This window comes from Ctenocephalides felis, unplaced genomic scaffold (genome assembly GCF_003426905.1).
Source record: "Ctenocephalides felis isolate EL2017-DRISC unplaced genomic scaffold, ASM342690v1 CF-g0.4_SCAFFOLD_01886, whole genome shotgun sequence".
NCBI classification, from domain to species: Eukaryota; Metazoa; Arthropoda; class Insecta; order Siphonaptera; family Pulicidae; genus Ctenocephalides; species Ctenocephalides felis.
This window is the reverse complement of record NW_020538040.1, coordinates 93,140,289-93,165,546: the sequence shown is the minus strand read 5'-3', so window position 1 is coordinate 93,165,546 and position 25,258 is coordinate 93,140,289. Positions and strand designations below refer to the sequence as shown.

General features: G+C 28.9%; 4 protein-coding genes across 5 annotated transcripts in view; 3 read left to right on the top strand and 1 right to left on the bottom strand.

The window, feature by feature from the left end:
* LOC113377075 (elongation of very long chain fatty acids protein 6) overlaps positions 1-7,332 on the bottom strand; it is a 49,272-nt gene extending 41,940 nt beyond the window's left edge. Inside the window, exon 1 of the mRNA XM_026617257.1 lies at positions 6,835-7,332. Within this exon, the coding sequence (XP_026473042.1) occupies positions 6,835-7,007 (173 nt within the window). The 5' untranslated portion in view covers positions 7,008-7,332. The remainder of the gene's footprint in view (positions 1-6,834) is intronic.
* Positions 7,333-8,785: 1,453 nt separating this feature from the next.
* On the top strand, positions 8,786-10,381 carry LOC113377077 (ubiA prenyltransferase domain-containing protein 1 homolog). Its single transcript, XM_026617259.1, is given in 3 exon segments — positions 8,786-9,126; positions 9,231-9,628; positions 9,630-10,381. Coding segments are annotated over 2 exon segments (1,017 nt in total). The 5' UTR covers positions 8,786-9,126; positions 9,231-9,238; the 3' UTR covers positions 10,257-10,381.
* Positions 10,382-11,475: 1,094 nt separating this feature from the next.
* LOC113377751 (ubiquitin conjugation factor E4 B) lies at positions 11,476-18,559 on the top strand. Its single transcript, XM_026618164.1, has 11 exons — positions 11,476-11,699; positions 12,160-12,618; positions 13,118-13,238; positions 13,359-14,540; positions 15,344-15,446; positions 15,599-15,745; positions 15,871-16,092; positions 16,206-17,040; positions 17,266-17,386; positions 17,825-18,025; positions 18,294-18,559. Exons 1-11 carry the CDS (start codon positions 11,676-11,678, stop codon positions 18,371-18,373), a joined length of 3,495 nt encoding a protein of 1,164 aa, XP_026473949.1. The 5' UTR covers positions 11,476-11,675; the 3' UTR covers positions 18,374-18,559.
* A 934-nt stretch (positions 18,560-19,493) lies between these two features.
* On the top strand, positions 19,494-24,078 carry LOC113377064 (lipase maturation factor 2-like). 2 transcript variants are annotated; one of them, XM_026617243.1, is made up of 11 exons: positions 19,494-19,597; positions 19,695-19,829; positions 19,890-20,070; positions 20,133-20,234; positions 20,406-20,611; positions 20,672-20,850; positions 22,079-22,334; positions 22,405-22,607; positions 22,669-22,909; positions 23,288-23,498; positions 23,607-24,078. In XM_026617243.1, the coding sequence occupies exons 2-11, from the start codon at positions 19,733-19,735 to the stop codon at positions 23,857-23,859; spliced, it is 1,929 nt and encodes a 642-aa protein (XP_026473028.1). In that variant the 5' UTR covers positions 19,494-19,597; positions 19,695-19,732; the 3' UTR covers positions 23,860-24,078. The 2 variants fall into 2 exon arrangements, with proteins under 2 accessions (XP_026473028.1, XP_026473027.1); XM_026617242.1 differs by having other exon boundaries at positions 19,583-19,597; positions 19,675-19,829.
* The last annotated feature ends 1,180 nt before the right edge of the window (positions 24,079-25,258 follow it).

Sequence of the window (25,258 nt, the reverse complement as noted above, 5' to 3'; positions counted from 1 at the left end):
TAGAAAGTATACGATAAACAATATTCAAATCAGCCTACTTCTTTTCTTGGATTTTTCTTTTGAACCCCATGATAACTAGATGGAAATATTACATGATATACCAACAACAGTCAAAATATTTTTTTTGGTATTGATCGTTTAAATGTCATACACGTAGATTACAACCTGTTGAAGAACAATTTCATTTGTAAAATCTTAATGGAACTAGCTACTAATTAAAAAGATCATATAAAAAATCGGTGCCTTCAGAATAATATTAACGAAGTACATAAAAGCTTTCCAAAAACGTTGATTTAAGAACAAAATATTATAATATATTTAATTAAATAATATGATAAAAATATAAATTTAAATTTATAAGTGTTCTCTAAATGTTTAATAATGGAAAATGTTTTTCATATACGTTCAATAAAAAACACAACTAATTAAAATTGATAACTTTGTACAGATTATTTCAACAGATTGGAAACTGGTCAAAATCACTGTATATATTACAACGCCTAAAGATAGATGTAGATGCTGTTTATATACAAATCTTTCAGAAGCAGCTTTTTCAATTAAATTTGAGCGCTTCAACATTAGAATCTTTTAAATAAAAAGATAAATGTGACGATTTTATTCTAGATTATAACTGTATTAGAGTCGAAATTAAATTATTCAAAAATATTAATGTAAAGATTCTGAAGTATAAATAATATAATATGTATGCTAGTAAACGTCTCTATTTCAGGCACATAACTTTTTCATCCCTATTAATGAGCGGTAGATAATCCGACAGCAAGCTTTACACTTTCGATCGTCACCGAAAAAAGTAATTACAGAGAGATAATGCCAGTGCTTTCAGAAGTTTGTCTGGTTAAGTATCATCTCGAAGATTTGAACTAGTTTGCATTCTGCTCGTCATTACACAGTTGCGGATTGTATAAAGTGGATTATGTCACGCTGGATAAACACATGCCGATGGAAGAGAAGACCAGACTCGATACGAATAGCAGATCATTAACGCCAATTATATGAGTGTATACGTTTCAACTAAAATAATTTAAATAAAATACGGGATATATAAATATGCGTTTAATTCAGAAATCAATTTTAAGGAATATCTGAAACATATTTAAAAAAAAAGTTTTATTATAAGTTGGGCTCGCCCGTAGGTAAGCGGTTAAGAGCGATGGGACCTGAATCAGAGGTCCCGGGTTCGATACCCACTTTAAGCAGCCTGTTGTCAGACAGCAGTGACAAATATTTTCACTTGGAAATATAGATAGTAATATGTTTCCAAGTGAAAATAGCCCTCACCCGGCATTACTGCACCAATCAAAATACTCGCCCTATTACAGAAATTGTAATAATAATATATCATATAGAGATGTGACAACTGATTGGGTTGCCATCTGTCAAACAGACTAGTATTAGGTCAAATCAGCACAACAGCTTATAGGATTATTAGGTTCTGATTACTCTTCAAAAATAATTTAAAAAAATAAATAAATAAATAAAATAAAAGTTAATTCCTTAAACGTTGTTGAACGATCATTGTAATGGATATTATAATATTTACATTATTCCATATTTGTTATAGATGTATGAATTTCGCAACGTATTAATTATATAATTTTTTTTTACCAAAATAATGTTTGAAAAGTGAAGGAAGCTAACATCTATACCTAGTACGTGGTATCAAGAAAGTGAATTTATTTGGATGTTTAATTTGGGTATTTCCATTCTGTCTGATTTAAAATACTGTGCAATTATAGGTTCTGTTGGTTTTGAACTGGTTTATGAGAAAAAATCAAACTTTCTCTATTATGATGCTTAATAACTAACAGTACGTTACTTTTGAAAACGTAACTTTCATGATCGCGAATCTGTTATATAGTTAGAAACACATAATATACACACACACACAGATATATATATATATATATATATATATATATATATATATACAGTGACTCACGAAATTGATCAAATGTTTGAAATACTATCAACGATTCGTCCTAATTTTATGTTTTTTGTCAATACGAATTTATAACTCCATCAGAAATCTGTTTATTCTTTATCAAAAATTGCAAACATAATTCACTCATAATCAGTCCTATTACAAGCCTCAAAAGACCACTTGATCGATTTTGCGAGTTTTAATCACACTCTCAAACAGTAAGTAAAAAGCCATTTTAGATCTTTGTTACTGTTTTCAGAATGTAGGGAACTCGTTCCTAACATTTTGAAAAATAAGTCATTTAATTTTGTTGACATTTTAGAATACATTACACTACTTGAATTGTAATTGCTTCGCAGTAAAGCCGATGTTGAAAAATATTCGAAAAGCTATACATGACGAGCTTCAAAAAGAAGCTTCCTATCGGTTTTTAAGCCAAAACTATCAATGTTCAGTAGGAACTATAATATAACATTCGCAAAATTAATGCAACCTATTTGAGAGATTAAAAGTAATAAAGCAGGTCTTAAGCCAATACTCTCAGATGCTTTCAAGCGCGGTATTATTCGCTCTATTCGTCCAGGAAAAATCGACAATGCCGTTCAAAAACAAAATAAACTTAGACGAATTGATAATATCGACATCGGTGCAGAAGAAGTTCGCCGTGTCCTGAGTTAAGCTGGCTTGCGACGAAGGGCTAGAGTTAAAAAGCCCCTGTTAACAAATAGACATCAAAAACTGATTAACGTTCGCCAAAAAATATGTCCACTTCGCGGTAAATGATTGGTCAAATGTTATATGGTCTGATGAAACCAAAATTATTCGATTTGGGCCTGATGGCAAGGAGTGGATGTAGAAAGGGCGAAATGAACCATTATGGACAAGACCAACCAACCAACTATTAAATTTAGTGTTGGAAGTATAATGCTATGGGAATGCATTATGTCAAAAGGTGTTGGTTTAATAGGGAAACTAGAAGGGAGAATGACTGCAGTAGACTACATTAAATCAAAATTTATAATATTGATCAAATGCATATAAAAAGATTTTTTTGTTTTTTCTTCAAATAAAAAAAGTTCTATTTATTTTTACTTTTGTACGTTCATTCTATTCCTGAAAAATAGCTTAGCAGCAATGGTTTGGTAATTTAAGCATTTAAAATGTAAAATAACTGGACCATTTGATCAATTTCGTGAGTCACTGTATATATATATATATCTGTGTGTGTGTATGTGTTTGTTCCATGGTGTAATGAATAAGCCCACAAACTCTTGTGGACGGGGTCGTGAGTTCAACTTACCCCGTATTGGAAAATAATATATATATATATACATATATATATATATATATATACATATATATACACCTAAGTCTGTTTTTACGCGGTCTTTTTGTACACGGTTTTGATATAACACGGTTTGAAAATTGAATGTTTTTAATTTTTTTACACGATTTTATTCCATTTAGCACGATTTGAAGTTTTATGTACTTAATTTTTTTTGTCAAATTTAATTTTTGCAAAGTATGTTCATATCACAAAAAAGTATTTATGAAAGAAAAAAGTCTGAAACCATCGATAGTATCGATAGTTTGCGAACACTAGCTTAAAGATTTAAGTGAATTCCCCTTTAGCGCGTACAAACAATTTTTACTGGTCAAAGCAAATGTGAATAGCACTAATTTAGGAGAATTATTATTCAAATAAACATGAATTCTTGTTTTTCACTAATTTTAATAGGTTTTAGAGAGTAGGACAAATCACCCATTTTTGTATAAGATCAATGTCTTTTTTTACACGTTTTTTTTTTACACGGTTTCTTCTGGAACCAATCTCCGTGTAAAAACAGACTTAGGTGTATATATATATATATATATATATATATATTTCAAAGTGACTAGCAGCCCATTCGTCGAAATAAAAAAGGTATATATATACATACATATAAATTAATTTGAACATGCATTAAAATAAAAGAAAAGTTGCTATTTGACAAAGAGCCCAAGACGTATAAATGTACAGTAAAACATTGATGATAAATAAGTTACTGATCTTATACATTAAACTATTGTTTAATATGTTAAGCGCTACAAGCAAAGTGGAAATAAAAGATGAAACATGAAAAAAGTACCTGTAATAATTATTGGATATTAATAAGCTAATAATAATAATCATCATAATCATTAATTCGCAAATGATTTGAGTTTATTTGTGTATATATAAATATATTTATATTTATATATAATTAGTTATATCCTTTTACTTTCTCGCAGAATTAAATTATAAGACATTACATATTATTTCTGTAACCAAAAATACAGAGTATACGAATCAGCAAAGGAAACTGATGAATCAGTAAACAGCGAGTTATTAAAATATGCAATCGCTAACATTGAATAATATTGTAATTTGTGTTTCATAAATAAAAATAACGAAGCGTCATCATAAAAGTCGTGCATTAACATATTATTTTAAAATATTTGATATATAACAATATTAATTAAAAAATAAACTAATTGTAAGTAGCAACCTGCCAAGGCAAATTGGTATAACTTTCAGAGATTCAGCTATACATTTGGATAAAATATTCAACTGTTATATATATATATATATATATATATATATATATATATATATATATATATATAAACAGAATGCTGAGCTAGCAGAATAGCTCGAAACGTATTAAAAAGATTTATATTTACGTTCTGGTTTTATTTTTTCGACTTGTGGCTGAAAAACTTTATCATATATATATATATATATATATATATATATATATATATATATATATTAAATTAACTTGTTTAACACATTTTATCTCATCTATTTCATGTCCTATGTATTCTATTTAAGTGTGGCCGTCAACTGTAATCCATAGCTGTCTGCGAAACACCACAGAACGTACATATTCTTCGGCATAAATTCTGATTAGAATCACTTAAGCTATATTATATTTTAGTATGTTATTTCAGACTACAATACCTATCGTTATACAACGTTTCATAAAATCGTGATCGTTGCACAAAAATGATAAACGATAATTGAAATCGGTTCAGCCATTTTTAAGAAAACGTCGACAAAAGTTCAAAAATCAACTCATAAACACACATACACATTCTTTTCCTGGTCTCATTCGATTCAGAATGACCTAAAACGTCAAAAAAATAAATGAGAAAATTGGATTTTTTAGCAAATTTCTCCTTCGGGAAGTTATTAAAATGTAAAACGTATTCAAACACAAATAATATGCAATATTATATTGCATATTATTTGTGTACATTTTTGACAGTGTTAATATTTTAAATAAAATAATTTAGAATATAATATATAATTATATAATATAATAAAGAATATAATATAATATAATTTAATATAAACAATAATATTATCGTTTATATTAAATTATATTTTATGAAATATTATTAAACAAAAACAACAAATTCAAAAATATTTAGATTTATAGCGTAAATATTAAGCACGTATTAAATTATTAAAAAGCATATTTGAATAAATCGATATAATTTTTCCACTCTGTCAAAAAAAAATTATTTCTGCTCTCTAGGCGCATAACACTAATAAACTTCGATCCTCGATTTTGGTGTAGTTTAGAGCGGGGCACAAAGGTCCTATTTCACATTGAGCAATGGTATTGTGAAAACCGAACTAATTATATTACCAACAAATAACACATACCAAACAAACAACTATCTGACTATGTTCAGTAATACTCTCAGCTAAATCTTCACTGTAGAAATGTATTTTTTGCTATTTTTCAAAAATTTGTAAACTAGTCTTTTTTACCCCATAGGCGGGGTAAACTGGGACGGCCAGGTGGCAAATAGCCCCAAAGTCTTATTTTAATTTTAAAGGAATTTTACAAAATAAGCTACATTATTAAACCAACACAGAATGTAAATTTCATGGGTGTATTTTTTACAAACATTGCAAATATTCATCAACAGAGCTGAAATAGCTATTATTTAATTTATCTTTTGTAAAATTGCTTTTTTACTTAATTTACTTTTTTATTTACCTTTGCCAGGGTAAAGGTTCAGTTGTTCGTTGTTACCCGATTCATGTGTTAGCGGGAATAGAGATAACCTCTAAAAAAACTTTAATTATTTATTATTTATTGACATTCAACTTATGTATTAATAGTAATATTAATAAACAATTAAACATTTGTTTTAAATTTAATTAAAATTTTGGTATGGAGCTTAGTTTATAGTCAGACGTTATACAATATCATTGGTATTCAATTCTCATATGTATTAACTTTAGCTATTAAAATGAACAAAGTTATATGAATTAAGTAATTAAAGTCCAATAAGTAGTGCCATCGAAGTAAGTCCTTTTAAATTAACACTGTAAGCGCAAAAAAAGTGTGACATAAAATTCTATAAGCTAGTATAATCAATAAAGAGATGCTGTATTTATGAAAACTTAACACCTTCATTATAATCACAAAAATGAATGAAATGAAAAGTTTAGTTAAATATCCAAGCTATTAAGTCATTAAGTTCGTTGCACTTACCACATGTATTGCATGCCAAAACGTTTATCGCGTTTATTCGGCAATTTATTGCAAAAAATATATTTTATAAAATATAATGAAACTTTAAAAATGTTTGAACTTTGAAAAATGAAAGAAATGCGTTTTCTTTATAACACAAACCCTCTGCGTCGGGTGAAATTAAAATAATTTTAAAGACATTACATTTTTTACAGGGATTATATGTTGTATAAAAATCAGTTATCAAATTCATTTTATTTAATTCTTTTAAATAAAACATTAAACAGTATTTCAACATTAACCTAAAAGCATTTGATTAAACGATTTAGAAAACTCGTTTTTTCAATGTGTGCCAAACAATGCATTAAATTTACTAACCTTGGCCGTGATTGCATGTAATGTTGTCCCCCAAAAATTACAAGCATGTAGATTCCACAATAATAAAAGCCCCATGTCCAATTTTTAGTCATCCAATTTCTCGTTTCTTGATGAATAAATTCATTTTCGAAATCAAAGACGTAAGAATAGTTCGGCGTAACTTCGACATTCATTTTTTAAGTTTTAATAATGAACACAAAATGTAAAAATACAGACAATATCAATAAATATAAGTGCAGTATCAGTGTTACATATAAGGGGTTCAACTCAAAAATTTCACTAGGGCGAGCCGCCACGACCGTCAATAAATTGTAGTTTAATGTAAACCGAAATCAAACACTTGTTAATCAATAAAAGTAATAAAAAAATGATACGTTCTTTACATCACTTCACTGAAATGTTAACAAAAAATGTTTTCAAACAGTATTTATAAGAGGCCCGCGAATGATTATTTCAACCCCAAAAGATTTTACATGCGCTCTGACAGCCGGAGTCCAACACGAACTTGTAGCGAACTGACACGACATGCGACGAATGTCAGGTATATAAGTGGAAGGGATTATTATCTCCGTTCCGCTTTGGTGGGGCGCACACCGGGAGCGGAAAAAGAGATGGATAGCGCGTACTTCGTACACTAAAGTTCATTCATATTTTCCTAGACGATGTATAGATTTTTGAAATCGAGTTGCAAAAGCAGTCCGAATTGAATATTTCCCAAAAATTTTATTAGTTTAATCTTATAACAAAAAGGAAATTTAATTTTAATTCTTGGACATATTAATAATTTTTATATCGGGTTCAATAATCAAATTTATATCATATCAAATCTTTTAATTTAATTTGCTTTATTATCTATTATGTGTGCATGATGATATATTTTTTTAAATATTGCCGTTAATGCGTTTTCGGTCACGCTTATTGTGCGCTCTGTTGTTCAAAACCTTAAACTGTAAACTTAATTTTACCAAAGATGCAAACATAAATGGTAAATGGTAAAAAATAGAAGTTCTGAATTAATATCAGGAATTTAAACAGCATAAATAATGAAGCCAAAAATTTCTTATAACATGATTTTTTTTATTAAAAATTTATGTTATTCAAATCAATCTACTTATGCTTCAGCAGAAAAATAATAATACAAAAACATTATATTGTATCTTTATTTTTCTCAAATGATTCGACATCTAATCTAATATCATTTTTAGTAATGGCAATTTCAACTGATGAAGTAAACCTAATTATAATTTGTTACATGTTCATGAAACCACAGTTCAAGAAAATCTTGTCAATGTTGATAAATAATTATGGAATGAATATTAAACAAATTTTACAAACTCAAATGTTTTCAAAACTGACATTCCAAGGCAAAATATACGGAGGTCTGCCTTGTTCAATATTCATTCGTTTATTTCAGTTGCCTCCTTTAGCAAATTGTGAAATGATTATAATCGTAAATATATAGAATACTTTGAATATATCTCTTAAGATTAAATATTGTAAATTTTTGCAGACTAAAACAGAATTGATATAGTATAAAAAAATTGTTATTAATTTAAAAAATAGAAAAATAATCTGTATATTTTTAAACAAATAAACGCATTTAGTGGTGTTAAAAAAATTTGACTTTTTTCAGTACTTTTTATTTAATGGTTTTAAGAACTTCAATTAAAATAGGAATAGGAATACCAAATAACTGTAGATTTGACCTCTTATCGTCAAGCCGTTCAAACAAAATATGAATATATCATATTCATATATTGTCAAATTGAAACATTCGGTTTTGGTAATATAGAAATATAGAAGAAACCCGCAGTTTCAAATAAATTCTTTTATTTAATTGTTCTTCGGCACCGGCAGAGGCGACTGGTGCGGCCTATCCGTCGTCACATGCGTCGCGACTGTGACATACTACAAGCGCAGCGCCAGCGCCACACCGCGACAAAATAACTTAACAGAGAATTAACTTTCAGAAATTTGACATGAACTGAAATGGAAATAAAATTTTCAGGTATCTAAAGTCTAACAACAATCTGTAAAGTTGCGTAATGGTTATTATGAACGTACATTTTACTTAGATTTGCCTGCAAGTAATGAAAAATTAGATCATTGTTGTACTAAGTGTTATAACCCATTCTGGATCCGTTGTTTGACGAAAGCGCATGCGCTTTCGGTGACGTGTGACGTTTTTTAGAGCAAGAATATAAAATGCTACAAACACTAAATTTATAAATGCTAAAATGGGGAATGTCGGTTGTTGAAATATATTTAACTCTGTGCTGTGTACTGTGTGACGTACGTATGTTTTTGCAAGCTATTGAGTTATGTACATCATGATGTTATTACGTTTTATGCACAATCTCACTACGTATTTATTTTGCTCTTTTTAAATATTACAGAAGAAAATATGACAACCATAGTGAAAAACGGTAGTGCCAAAATGGATATTTTAAAACCTGTCGCAGGCAGAGACTTGTTTACAAATGAAAACTCGAAGCCGAAGACCAATCTTACCAGTTCCCTCATGAAGCTTCGGACTTATGTGCTTGCATTGAGGCCGTGGTCATTAAGTGCAAGTCTCATGCCTACGCTAGTGGGATCTGCAATTGCATATAAATATCCTGGAAGTCCAGAATTTAATTGGATCATATTGGTTCTAACAATCTTTACAGTTGTGAGTGTACATGGAGCGGGAAATGTTGTTAATACATATTTTGACTATGTAAAAGGAATTGATAACCGAAAGTCAGATGATCGAACGCTTGTGGATCATATTTTATCAAAAGATGAAGTTGTTTTCATTAGGTGCACTGCTATATTTTGCAGGCTGCATTGGTTTCATATTGTTAGCAGTTCTCTCACCTGCTAAAATGGAGCATTTAGCACTAGTTTACTTTGGTGGACTATCATCTAGTTTTTTATACACTGGAGGAATAGGCTTAAAATATATAGCATTAGGAGATGTTTTAATTTTAATTATATTTGGACCTATATCCGTTCTTTTTGCATTTATGTCGCAAACAGGAAGATTGGAGTGGTCTACTATATATTATGCTGTACCATTGGCCTTAAACACTGAAGCTATTCTACACAGCAATAATACTCGTGATTCAGAATATGACAAGACAGTTGGCATTGTCACATTAGCCATTCTGATCGGACATACTGCTTCACACGTTTTATATGCTTTTTTATTGTTTACACCATATATAATGTTTGTTGTTTGTGGGATGAAATATTCAATATGGTTTATGTTACCTCTTGTGACTCTTCCTCAAGCATTTAAAATTGAGAAGGAATTCAGATGTCATGACACTTTACAAAGTGTGCCAAAACAGACAGCTAAATTAAATTTGTTTCTTGGTTTTCTTTATGTTGTTTCTTGTTGTTTTACAAAAACTTTACCATTTATATTTATAAACTGATGTGACTGAAACAATAATATGGGCTGCTTCATCATATTTATAGAGTTTACATATGTCTAATAGATTCTAAGTTTATTTATAGCTGGTAATGAAAAATGATTTTAATGACCAGTCAGCATGAATTTTTATAGGATAAGTTATTGTAAATGCATATTATTTATTGTAAACTTAATGAATCTTGAATTTTTATTTTATTTATATAACTTTTCTTTTAAGGAGGTGTGCTTAAAGTAACTTTTCTTTTTGAAGTGTAGCATTTGTTCATAAATAATAAATCATTTTTGTGTGATGAATGTATGTCAGGGTTTAACTGATTCAGGCTATCTGTTCCATCGCGATCTCACGTATTCAAATGCGTTTTTTTTTTAAATGCAAATCAGTCAGTCCATCAGTGCCATCTAACAAGAACTTCCAATAAGCATCATCACGCTAAAATTTCTTTGAAAAATATTTGTACTCTAAATAAATAACGCAATAAATATCAGCATACAAATATTTTGAAATATAAATAATTTAGGATTTGTTAATTCAATATTCAAATGCAAATATGCTTTCTGTTATTTGTAATTTTAGTCTTTTTAAGAATACGCTATACTGACTGATTCCAACATTTTTAATGAAAATAACTAAACTAAATGTAAAAATGAAAATATCGTAAACAGGGCTGGTCTCATCTGAATACGTATCAAGAACATATATGTACGATCATATTATATTTTTCTATTTAGATATTTTAATCATCTTAGTAGAGATAAATTTAAAAAAAATCTGTTACGTTTTCTTGTTATTTGTAATTTTAGTCTTTTTAAGAATACGCTATACTGACTGATTCCAACATTTTTAATGAAATAAAAAACTAAATGTAAAAATGAAAATATCGTAAACAGGGCTGGTCTCATCTGAATACGTATCAAGAACATATATGTACGATCATATTATATTTTTCTATTTAGATATTTTAATCATCTTAGTAGAGATAAATTTAAAAAAAATCTGTTACGTTTTCTTTCTATTATAATTTCACTGTGTGAGTCAAATATTTCACCCGAAACAAAATTGCCTAAATTTAATGTTAAAATTGATCTAATCCACTATAAAAATTAAAAGTATGTTTGAAAATAAAATTAAAAATGATATAACGTTTTCAAGTTTGCAACGGCACAGAAAACGAGATTTTTGCCATAGAGTCAATCCGTGCCTTGACGTTTAGGATGTGATGACTTGCTGTTTTCAATCGCGCATTTACCACATTTGTCCAATAACGATGAAAGGCCAATAAGCAATAGCGAAGTTGTGCGAACATGATCATTTTTTGAGTTCGGAGAGAACGAATGTTTTTCCGTACTTTCATTTTGAATTAAATTTAGATAACTTCTAATTTAATAAAATTGGTTGAAAATTAAGTAATTAGTAATTGTCATGGATGAATTAAGTGCTGAAGAAGTGAGTTTTATATTGTTTAAGAACTGTATTTGGATTTCTTTGTGACGTTTACGAAAATTATGTATCAAAACAAAAGCTTTGTCAGGCTTGGTCTTTAATACGATTATAAGTTTTTGTAATTATAGCACTTCTCTGAACATTGCCAAATTAGGTTGTTTTCTTTTTGCCTTTTTTATAAAAATACTATTATATTTTATTAACAATTCTCGGAAAGAAATACATATTTTTAGGAATTTGTGTTATAACTAAAACCTAATAAAATAATTTTAAATTTGTCATTTATTTTCAATAAACTATTGTTTTTTTCACCTTCAAGCATTTTTTTATTATATATTAACTTCAACTATGAATTCTATTTGTGTTAAAAATGCCATTTGTTTCATGTGCTCTTTGTTTATGATCCCAAGATGTGTGATGTTACTGTGCTTAATAATTGTTTTGTTATATTTTATCTCCGCAGATCCGGCGAAGACGCTTAGCTCGTTTGGAAATGAATAATCCACCTATCTTAAATACTTCTAGTAACACACCTATAGCCAGTTCTCCTTCTTTTGATTGCACTAATGAATCTGTGGATGAATCTTCAATTTCTATCAATAATGCTAATTTAAATGAATCTCAAGAATGTGATGTGTTAGAAAACACAAGTGATAAAGAAAATGCCAATAAGTTCTGTGATAATTTGCCATCGAACACTACAAAAATAGAGGAATCAAACAAAATTTCAGCCCAAACTGCCCAAGAGATATCTACGACTATTAATGTTTCATCTGTAGCAAATATGTGCACTGAACCAAGTCTTGTGCAGATTTGTGAAGTGTTTGAGAAATGTGCTGATCAAAATAAACACCGTTCAGTAAAAATCGATAGCGGTAAATTATCTCTAAGTAGCACTAATTCAGTAGATGAAAATATGGAGGTGAGTCTTAACAAGGCAGAACTTGTATATTTTAACTACTACAATTTTAAATACTACTACAAAATTTGCTCTGCTTTTTTCTATTTTAAATTCATTATATATTATATTATTATTATTATATATTATATTTGCATTTAAGATGAATTTGTATTTCATAATTCAAAAAATCGTAAGGCACACAATTTTTTTTACTGTACAGTTTCATTATCACTTGGTTTGGTAAGTGGTATCCTGAAGTGAACATGAACATGAAAGTAGCATTAAGATATTGAATATATTGTATTGTGTATATGGTCAAAAATATATAGCCTTTGTTTTCTGACTGATCCCAGAATACTAGACTCAACTCAAACTTGTATATTATATACTTTTTAATATTATCTAAAAAAAAACTATATTGGGTGAAGAATCTATAATAAGAATATCTGTATCAATAGTGTCACATTTCATAAATTTCTCGTAATTTGCTCGGTGGGTTTAATGATATAATGCTTTTAAGGTTGAGTATTCAGAAAATATGCAGAATCAACAAATTGTTGGCAGTTTAGAGGTTACCCAAGAAAATCTAAGAATTTGCATTTCCAGAGTTCTCGATGTTTCTTGGGCTGATTATTGTCCAGGTATTAGTTCTGATGGTTTGTTAGTATCATATTATTCAAACTATTACAGTATCATTATTATAGCTACTATTTACCTATCGCTTTAAAAAAAATATTTTAATTATTCTCCTTTTCCTTTAGGAAGCATTTATTTAAGCAATGTAGCTGAAACGTATATAGAGAACCCAAATATTATTACATCACATATCACAACTCAATGCTTAATGGAAGTATTAAGTACTTACATTACTGATCCATCTGAAACTCAATTACCATTGAAAAAAAAGAAGTCTGATACTGATACTGATTTGGGGTCCTGTAATTCATCACCAATAGCAAATATTGCTCAAGAAAATAGCAAAAATGTTATAAATATTGATAATGATGATGTATTGTGTTACATAATTAATTGCTACCATAGAGTGTTTTTAGAAGAAAGAAGATTTCCTAAGAAAAGTTCTGTGCCACCATTAAGTGATGTTTTGGCAGATATTCGAAGCCAGCTTATAAGTGTTATCATTTTATATTTTCAAACACCGTGCATTCTGAATTCACCTGGTTCTATATTGTTAGATCCTTTACTAAATTACAGCTTTCCAGATGGATTTTTGCAACAACTAGTGTCTGAAACGTTTTTGAAAGATGAATGTTTTTCTATGATCTTTAGTCCTTTATTAAAAGATTTGTATAAGAAGATGAAAGAAGTATCTTTGCTTAAGGATGAACATAGGCCAATATTGGAGGGTTTAAATTATTTGTTGGGGCTTGGATGGAAGTCATACCCTAATGTGAGACCTATTGCCACATTAATAGTTCAGCAGTCAATATTTTTCCCAGAAATGTACACTGAATCTCCTGGACGGGAAATAGCGAGAACTACATTTTTTAGTCCATTTCTGAATGTTTCTATCTTTGCTGAGGATTCACCAGAACTAGCAGATAAATATTTTGCTTCAGGTGCTCCTGATAAAACTATAGTTACCACATTGCAACAAGAACTGGAAAACACTCGAACACTACTGCATAAAATATTCCATAGTGTTCTTGTTAATACTGCTAGCCGTGATTTGGTGTTGGATTATCTCGGTGCCATATTGAACTTCAATGAGAAAAGATCGCAAATGCAAAGTATTGAGCGACAGTTAGCGACTGATGGGTTCATGTTGAATGTTCTGGTACTTCTTCAGCAATTATCAGTACGCATTCAATTAGAAAAAGTCGACTTTATGTACATTTTTGATCCCAATTGCATAGTAGATATTAATGATACAACAAGGCTCAAATTAACTACTAATGAGTACTGTGATTGGATTGTTTCAATAAGTAAGTGTAGATAAAAATAATTATTTTCAAATAAATTTTTAACTTCCTGCAGGGTAAATTTTAGTAATCACAAAAATATTGAAAATGAAAACTTTTATATATCCTTACGTTTTAGAGGTTTCTGAACATACTGGCATACCTTACAAAAAATGGATGTATGTATGTGTGTGTGTTCAGATACAAATTTTCGTCGACGATCTTGGGAACACGGTTCAACCGATTTGAATGATTCAAAAAACATTTGATTCTTATTGATAAGGAGACTTTTCAAAGATATGGAGCAAAAGGTGCCAAAAGTGGCAACTCAGTTTTTAAAAAAACGGAGCGTCCGAATTTAATATTTCAAAAAACAATTAACTTGTATTGACATAATGAAGAACTGATTGAATTTTTGGGAAGGCAGGCCTAGCGGTCTTAGAGATCGAGTAAAAAAAAGTAAAAGAACACCATTTTGCGGTCAAAAATGAGAGATTTTAAAGTATAAATTTTGTTTACATTTTATAGGTTCCGTTACATTGTTTGTCCATTCAATGGACAAATTAAATGGACAGTCTAATAGACTACGACGCGGCGCTTACGCGCTTTGATATTTTGTCTCTATGCTGCTATAGTAGCGCGATTACTTTGAAAAAAAAAGTTCAAAATTTCCAAAATTTTTCAAAATAAAACAAAATTCTCAGAAATCTAATGTTTTTCTATTTCAATTTTCAAAGTTAAAAAAAAAAATGGTATGGAAAGTTCCAGCAATTTGCCTTAAGGTACAATGCCATACACCACTAGTTTACAAATAATTTTATTGACAGGTAGTGACCCTGAACACAGTTGGAAAGATGCCAAATTTACTACAAAGTGTTGGTTTTTAACATTGTTTGCACATCATGTTGGACTAATACCAGCACAACAAAGGTATGTAAAGGAAATCAGTAAAGAGTATTGATTGATTGCTTATAATTTTCGAGAATTTATTTAATAATTTTTCTTATTAAAAATAAATTAAATAAAAGTACATATTTATTCAAATTTAAATTTTGTACATATATAATAAACCTGATTTCTAGATATATGCGCAAAACTAGGGCATTAAAAGAACTACAACGTTTAACTGAAGATTTGGTGGCAACAGAATCTTCATGGACATCTCGATACGCTGCCAGAAACAAAATGCTCAAGGATAAGTGGATGGCACAGATAGTGAAGTTAACAAAGTGAGGAACTACAATAAACTTAATATTAAAACAATACATTTTTAGACTTAGTTCTTTGTTTTTGCTCACCATATTTAAAGAAACTTAGTTAAACTAGTTATTTGTGATTTGCTATTTTGTGTTAGATCCAAGTGCAGTTTGGAGGCTGGTTTGTGGGATCCTATGCTAGTTCGACGTTCTTTACAGTTTTATGGAACCGTTTGTGAAATGTTGCTGAAATTGGCAACTGGGAGTTCAGTCAAATTCCATCAAATGCCTGTGATTTCTCCAGAGGTGCATACTGTATTTGCTGCTCTGCCTGAATGGTGCATGGAGGATATTGCTGATTTCATTTTGATGTCAATGCAGTTAGTACTTTTTGTTTATATTTATTCCACTTTCTACGATATTCAAAAAATATTAGCAGTATAATTTTTTATTCCATTTTGAGTATTTTTGTAATTCAAAATAACTTTTTTAGGTACTGTCCTCCAGTTATTGTAGAATTTATGGATGAATCATTAGTGATTTGGCTCTTAGTTTCAATTTGTAGTGCACATTTTGTCCGAAATCCATATATCATTGCCAAGATGATTGAGGTATTATTTGTAATATCTCCTGCAATTCAGCCTCGTGCTGAACGCCTTTACAGTCATATAATGTCTCATCAGCTGTCTCAAGACTTGCTGCCGATATGCTTGATGAAATTTTATACCGATATTGAAACAACTGGACAAAGTACAGAATTTTATGACAAGTTTTCCATCAGATATCATATAAGCATTATTATCAAATCACTATGGGATAGCTCATTACATAGACAAGCACTAATAAATGAATCTAAGTCAGGAAAGCAATTTGTTAGGTTCGTTAATATGTTGATGAATGATACAACTTTCTTACTAGATGAATGTTTAGAATATTTGAAACGAATTCACGAAACACAAGAGTTGCAGGAAAACAAAACAGCTTGGGATAAATTATCAAGTGAACAACAGAATAATAGGATACGTGCATTGAGTACAGATGAAAGGCAGTGCCGATCATATTTGACTTTAGCTCGTGAAACTGTTGATATGTTTCATTACTTGACAGTTGATATCAAGGAACCCTTTCTTCGCCCGGAGTTGGTTGATCGTTTGAGTTCCATGTTGAATTTTAATTTACAGCAATTGTGTGGACCTAAATGCAAGAATTTGAAGGTGAAAAATCCAGCAAAGTATGGTTGGGATCCGAGAAAGTTACTGAGTCAATTGATCGATATTTATTTGCATCTCGACTGCAAAGAATTTGCTACAGCTTTAGCAGCCGATGAGGTATAAATATAGTTATTTCAATTGACTTATTGCACATAAATATTAACTACTGATGAGTGGCATCTTAAGAACACTACATTCAATTGAAAGTATATTGCACATATATCATTTATTATTCATTTTACTGCCAGTTCTAAACTAAAAAGCGTCTCATACTATTTATATTTCTAATGCATTTTTGTAATAATTGCGTTATATTAGTAATTTTTTTGTTGTTTTTTGCAGCGGTCGTTTAGCAAGTCATTATTTGCTGATGCAGCAGCTAGAATGGAAAGATGTTGTATTAAACCACCTCTGGAAGTTGAAAAATTCCGAGCATTAGCCAACACTGCATATAGTATATCATGTAAATAAAGTTTGATATACATATTCATATTTCCAATTCTATTGAATGTATATCAAATTCTTTTTTTCTCTAAATGAAAGTGACATGTTAATTAAATCAATTCATGTAATGATGTTCAATATTTTTTCTTCTGTTTTAGCTTATTATTCTAATGCTTTATTTTTATAATGTAATTGTAAGAAAATGACCATATAAACACAAGTAATTCCTTATTGTCACAATAACACATTTATAAAAGAAGGTTTATAAATCTTATTTTTATGAGATAATTCACAGATGCGGATTATAATATAAGATGTCTTAAATTTAATAATATTGATTTAGTTTTATGGCTTTTCATCTGATCAATTTATTAGTAAATAATGAGAAAATATTTTTTCGTTAATTAAATCAGTTTAATTTATAAAATAAATAAAAATGTTGTTGTAATATTTACAGTGGCCAATCAAGAACGCGAGGACCAATTTGCTGATGCTCCAGAAGAATATAGAGATCCTTTAATGGATACTCTAATGACTGATCCTGTAATTTTACCTTCGGGAACAATAATGGATCGGCCCATCATAATTAGGCACCTTCTTAATAGTAATACGGACCCTTTTAATAGACAACCTCTGACTGAAGACATGCTTTTACCAGGTAAAAACATATAATTTATTTAATTTAAGCATTAATATTCTATTTTTTTTATAGACAGATCTTAGAATCATGAAATTATATCTTTTTTAAATAGTTGAAGGAATATTTTATTTGACATTGATTAAATGTTGTAATGCAAATCCAAGCATATTTGTAATAGGGATTCATAGATAAGTTATATTTCTTTTTATAGCATTTTTATCGTGGTGTGATTAAATGAGTGTGATTAATATTATTACATTTTTTTTATATATTATTTTGTTTATAGCATTAGAACTTAAGGAACGGATTGCCACATGGAAACGAAACAAGAGGCAGAAATCACATGATCCCTCAAGAGATGACTAGTATTTAAACATAGATAGTAAATTATTATTTTTTTTTACAAATGTCTGATAATCAAATATAATTGACTGTTACCTGAAAGAGTTAATAGTAATTGAATTCATTTTTCAAGCTCAATAAATAATCATTATCAGTTTTGTGAAAACTTTTCATGTTCTTCACTACTAACAGCTTGAAAGACAAAAAAAGCACAAATAATTGTAAATATAAACATTTCGCTTTTATGCAAAAATGTTCAGCCATGTTCATAAATTTTTCATAATAGTTTTTGATAAACAGGATATTATATTATTGTAGTTAACTTTATAATTATAAGAATGTTTAAATTTAACTTTTTATGAATATTAGAGTGAGACAGCAGCATTTTATATGTAATTGTTATATTCCTACATTCATAGTTTTTATAGGAGTTGACAATGTGAGAGTAGTGTTTAAGTTTATCAAATAAGTATTGTAAATACTTAAAATCAAAAATCAAATCAAAATGAAATATGGATCTTCGATCTAGTGATACTTGAGAATTAATTGGTCACTAAATTTATTGCATTACATGAATATAATAATATGCTCATATATAATAACAGTGCCAATTATTTTTCAAATGATAATTTTGTGATATAAAATTTTTTCAGTATCGATTAATTTAAATATAATTGTATTTTAATATTTACCTATATTTTTTGCATATATATGAATTGAATAATAATTTGAAATTTTGTTTTTATTGATAAGGAGTTTATTGTCTAACAGTGTAGTTTTGCATCTTTTTTACGTGCTTAAGTTCTGTATGAGTATCTACAAATAAACTGATTAAATATATTTTTATGTGATCCATATGGAAATAATAATTAATAATAAATAATAAATTAATTAATAAAATAATTAATTTTTCATACCTTAAGTTTTGATTATTCAACGACTTACGGCATCTTAGATCCCTCTCTCTATTACCTTTTGTTTTATGAGTGGCTAATTTTAAAACGATTAAAACGGGTGAAACGAAGCAGAATTTTACACAATCCGCCGTGCGCGTCTGCGCACTTTTCCATTATCGTTGCGTCGCCGCTCGTGGTCTCTTTGGAATGTTCGTTACTGATGCTCATTCTAATCCTGTTGATTCCGTTTATCTATGGCACAAAACTAACGTTGGTTTCAGTCAGTCAGTCAGTCAACCCGTCAGTCAGTTTATTAATATTGTACATGTCGCCGATTAGTGTTTTGTACTAGGTATCATATATCATAATTTTTTTTGTCGCTTGTGTGCACTTTGTAGCGTTTTGGGATTATTGTTTGAATTGTTTTAGAAGCAATAATATTGTTTTAGACCTTTTAATGTAATAGATTACTATTTATATTTTTACGATGCTTGTACCAATTCGTTACACAAAAAATGTGTTCCTGCGCGGGATGTGCTTCGTGTATTTAGCTGCGTTTTTATCCTTTTATTTGCAGATTCCAGGTAAGAATATTGTTTAATAATTGAATTTTTAATTGGATTAATGTAATGCCTCACTTGCAGGCCTTTATGGGGAGAATGGAATTCTGCCGGCGCGAACACAAATGATCAGCAAATCGAAGGATTTGATCTCTGAAATTCATAACAAGCCGACGTTGTTATGGTTTGCGCCGTTTTTAGGATTAAATATAGAGTATATGCTCGATGTTGTGTGCTTATGTGGTATTGTTCTCTCATTTAGTGGGTATGTTAATATTCAACGTTATTTTGTGTGTCCTCCATGATTCTAACTTTCATACATTGCAGGTTGATATCACAGAAGTTTTGTCTTGCTCCTGTATTTGCAGCTTTGTGGTCATTATATTTCTCATTACAACAAGTGGGCCATGTTTTTATGTCTTACCAATGGTGAGAATGATGATACATGTATTTGGTAGAAATGGCATGTCATAAAGATTAGAAAACACATTGCACAATTTAAATAATTTTTTTTAAATGTATTTCATTTAGTTCCATGGAGAATTAAAACATTTCTATTGATTACACTTAACTGATTAATTCAAAATGTAATCTTTTTAGGGATAACTTCTTATTAGAAGCTGGTTTTCTAACATTTTTTGCTGCTCCTTGGAAATATGTAAGAATGCGAACAACAGCAGTTACGGCCACAACTCCGCGTGATCATATTGCTTTGTGGGGAATAAAGTGGTTATTGTTTCGTGTGCTATTCACAATGGGCACTATTAAACTTAGCAGTGGTTCTCCTTTATGGTGGAATTTGTCAGGTATTTTATTCTCATCAGTATTGATAAAGCAAAATTTAATATGAATTGGAACAATTTTAGCTTTATCTACACATTTTGAGACAATGCCTTTGCCTTCACCATTAGCATGGTATTCTCATCATCTTCCACATTGGTTTCTGAAAGTTGTAACTGCATCAGCATTAGCTATGGATATTGTTATGCCTGCATTATTCTTCATCCCAGTAAGGGCAGTACGTTTGACATCAGTGTTTCTTAGGGTATGTTGTATATATAAATTATAGCAAAGATAATTGTTTTTTATTTTTGCCGAATTTTGATAAAACACTTTATTTCTGATATATATATATATATTTGAAAATATGTTCATATATATATATATATATATATATATATATATATATATATATATATATATATTTGTTAAAGTAGTTAATTTTGATGTTGAGGAATATGAGTAAGTTCTTCAAGGGTAATACATCAAATAAAAGGCAAAGATTTAGAGGTTAATTTTTAATTTTTCCAAACGTTTCGATGATTTTATGTCATCATCAGTGGATCTACAGAATGAACATTGAGAAATTAATATGTACTAGGAAAAAAATGACATAAATTGGAAAAAGAACTATAAATACAAGTATTATAATTATAACAACAACAATGATTATAACTAAACAGATAGACAAAGCTTAAGAAATGAAAAGAAAACTATATAAAAACATTCAAAGACACAAATATATATATATATATATATATATATATATATATATATACACATACACACACAAACAAGTAAATTCATACATGCGTATATGCACATACAAATATATCTAGGTAAAAACTTACAAAAGCAATATGTATCCATACAAATATTAAGTGGTAAAAAATTCGTAAACTATAGAAAGGCAACTGTAACAATGTTAATGTAATTATAACAAGATAAGGTGGAAAAAAACAACAAAAGTAACTTACATAAATAAGGTCTTTTATCAGTAACTTGCGCAAGGCACATAATTTTGCACTATCATATATACACTAACTTGTTTTTTTGTTGAAAGGAGCATAGCAAAGTATTTGCAAAATATAATAATATTTTGCACTAACTTGGTAGTTATTGCATATGACTCCGAGGCAAGAATGAACACATGTGCATTGAAAATTATTTGAAGGATCTGATATATATTATCTGAAGGATATATATATATATATATATATATATATAATGTGTGTGTGTGTGTGTGTGTGTGTGTATGTATTTACGTATGTCAATAGTATTGAGTTAATATAAAAATATTTTTGAAAATATGAATGTAGTACATTTTTTTAATTGTAGGGTTAAAAATATTTTTGAAACTGATTTCACCTGGCATGTAACTACTTATGGTCATGTAATCTTCAAACATTATCTTGTGTAGATACAGTAACATTCTAACCACTGTGTTATTAATTTTGTATTCCTATTTTAATTTTTATTTACTTTATTTTCAGATTATTCTACAACTCCACATAATAGCTACAGGAAATTTCAACTTTTTCGACTTCCTTATCATTGTATTGTGTGTATCTTTAATGGATGATCGAATCTTCCTAAAATTTAGATCACATTCCCAACAAAGGTCTTCAACAGTTCTAAAAGTTGCAAGCAAGCTTCCTACACCAGTGATATTTTCCTTTTTAGCTTACTGTTTGATATTAGCATTAGGCTTTAAATTTCAATCTGATTATACCATCACAGCAAAACTTGGTAAGATTATGTTTTACCAATGATAAATTTACAATGCAGGATTTTATGTTTATTTTCTGTTGTTTTATAGGATTTACTCAAGAGCAGTTCCAAACTTATCTTCCAAAAATGATTTTATATTCCTATATTTTTGCTTTGCTAAATCTTGGATATTTAATAGTTAGATCTTTAAATGATGTTTTTTCACAGCATGTTGGTGCAACTAGAATTAAAGCGTTCTGCATTACTTTTATTATTTTAGTAGCTGAACTCTTCCTTTTTGGTTTAAGCACTGTAAGTGTGAACTGTTTAATTATTGAATTTATTTGAAGAAATTAACATATGTTGGTTTTAGGTACCGATGTCTTCATTGCATCATGTTAGTAATTCTACAGTACTACCTCAAGCCAGGTCTCTACATAATAAATTTTCACATTTGCATATTGCTAACTCTTATCCAATATTTCGAAAAACTATTGGGCTCAACACTAGAAAAGAAATCATAATTGAAGGTTCAAATAATATTGAAGGGCCGTGGCAAGAATACAATTTTGTATATAAACCTGTACATGTTAATAATTCACTTGCATTTGCAGGTAAGAAATTTTCTAAATTTGTTCTTGTTAATTGGTTAATAGAGATTAAATGTTTTCTGTTAATGTTGCTAGCACATGTAACAATTAGTTATACAACCTTGTTATATGATTCGAATTTATCAATAATACGATTATTATTTAGAAATATATTAGAACATATAATATTCAAGTGTCACGTTTTTAAATGTAATTCAAAGTAATTTATTAATCATGTACTATATGATATATATTATAGTGTATATATATACATATATATATATATATATATATATATATATCAATGTATAGTCTTATAGTGAACTGATTCAGATTTGCCAAACTGAAACAGTTAAATGGGTACAAGCAAATCTAAAAAATCTAATATATAAATTATTATAGCTCCTCATCAGCCTCGTTTAGACTGGCAAATGCATTTTGCATCCAGAGGAACTTATCAACAACATCCTTGGATAATGTCTTTGGCATACAGGCTGCTGGAAGGGCGACCAGAAGTACTTGCTCTTTTGAGTACAAACCCATTTAGTTCCAATCCTCCAAAATATGTACGAGGATCTCTTTACAACTATAAATACGCCCCATGGAGTTCAAGGTTTGTTACAATTTATATTTATTACAATTCATAATCCTTAAATTTGAGTTACATAATTATTGTTTTAATTTATAAATCTTATTTTACAATTTATTTAAAAAATTCTAGCACTGCTTGGTGGACGAGAGAAAGACTTGGAGAATATTTCCCTGTATTTACTAAAGATAGTTCAACTTTATTAGAGTATATGAGAAACATGAACATATTACTGCAATATGCAGATAAGGAGTCAAAGCCTGTTCTACCCATATTTAAGATTATTCTTGATAAATTGAGATCCATAATAAGCCGTGTGGAGGGTAGTTTCTTAATATGGACCATATTCCTCACAGTAATGGTGGCTGCAGTAACTCGACGTTAAAGCATAATAGCGGTAACATCAAAGCATATCTTATAAAATTATTATTACCATATTGTATAAATTTGCTATTAATATTATCTGTATGAATATTTTTTATTTTGGCCCAAGAATTGTTAATTTTGCAGTATTTTTATTGTGGATAATGCACATGTACTTAATCTAAATTTTATTATTCTAAACCAAAGAGATAATTCACTGTGTGATAGTCATTTTCCATCACCAGTCAATTTAATATGAAATTGTTTATAAAAATCTCTATGAAATAATTTTAAAAGTTGATGTTAAAAAAATACTTTTTACGAATGCATGTTTTCATGTATGTATATATGTACAGATATGTGAAAATCAGAATACTCTTACATTGTATATTAAATGTTGATCTGAAAAATTTGGCAGTTTATCTAATAGTTAGCATAGTTTAAAATTATATATTATAAAATTTATATGCAGTTAATTCTTTTTATGAATTTTAAACTTTTAATTAGTTACTTTATTTTGGGTAAATATTGTTTATTGAATGATTAATATTAATTTGATTATGTTGCATAATTACTTCTAAGTAACAAATAAGCATTCATTATGCTTTAATTTAGGTAGCTATTATAACACCTCAATTCTGATGGCATATTTTTAAATATATATTACTATGTCATCTTAACTCTCTATAACTTGAAATTTAATAATAAATTACAAGTGCTAGTTTTGCATTTATAAAAGATAATATTGAAACAATGAATTTTTATATAGTAATTTAATGAAATGAATATAAATGTTATTAAAAATTGATTAAAAATAAATTTAAGTTCTTTGCTCTATTTTAGTTCGTTTTATTGAGGCTCAATTTTTTTTTATCAGAAGAGTGGTCTAACTATTCAAGTGACCATTACTACATTCAGTTGCACTTTGTATAATTATCAGTAATTTAAACCTTGGTCTGACATTTGTGTTTTAATGTTAGCAGTGCATAGTTTTACACATGCTTGTTTATTAATACACTATCAGTGGGTAGCCACACAGGCTATACTGATATGCATAGCAGAAAAGACATTTGGGAATGAAAAGCACTTTAGCTTTGGACAAAACCCCCGTGAAACGTTTTCATTTAAATTTTACACATTCTTAATTGAATTACGAGCAAAGGGTTTTGAAAGTTTATTTAAAAAGAATTAAACAGCATATAATTAATGAGAAATTCATTAACACAGTCGAAATATAAAAGTGTCTCTCTAATGTCATCACAACTCATTTCATTTTAGTAAACTTCATCTAGTTTCTACTAACGTAAAAAATTATAATGTCTGAAACAAAAATTAAGATATCTGAAGAAAAGAGAAAATGTTCTAAATCCATATAAATGCAAATTATCAAATTTACTTAAAGTCCACATTTCGCTATAAAT

Bases quoted from the DNA above. Each gene is read 5' to 3' on its own strand.
- LOC113377751 (XM_026618164.1), top strand. From the start codon at position 11,676: ATGGATGAATTAAGTGCTGAAGAA. The intron at 13,239-13,358 runs GTATTAGTTCTG...CTTTTCCTTTAG, and splicing joins TTGGGCTGATTATTGTCCAG to GAAGCATTTATTTAAGCAAT. The intron at 15,447-15,598 runs GTATGTAAAGGA...CCTGATTTCTAG, and splicing joins CTAATACCAGCACAACAAAG to ATATATGCGCAAAACTAGGG.
- LOC113377064 (XM_026617243.1), top strand. From the start codon at position 19,733: ATGCTTGTACCAATTCGTTACACAAAAAATGTGTTCCTGCGCGGGATG. The intron at 19,830-19,889 runs GTAAGAATATTG...CCTCACTTGCAG, and splicing joins CTTTTATTTGCAGATTCCAG to GCCTTTATGGGGAGAATGGA. The intron at 20,612-20,671 runs GTATTTTATTCT...GAACAATTTTAG, and splicing joins TTTATGGTGGAATTTGTCAG to CTTTATCTACACATTTTGAG.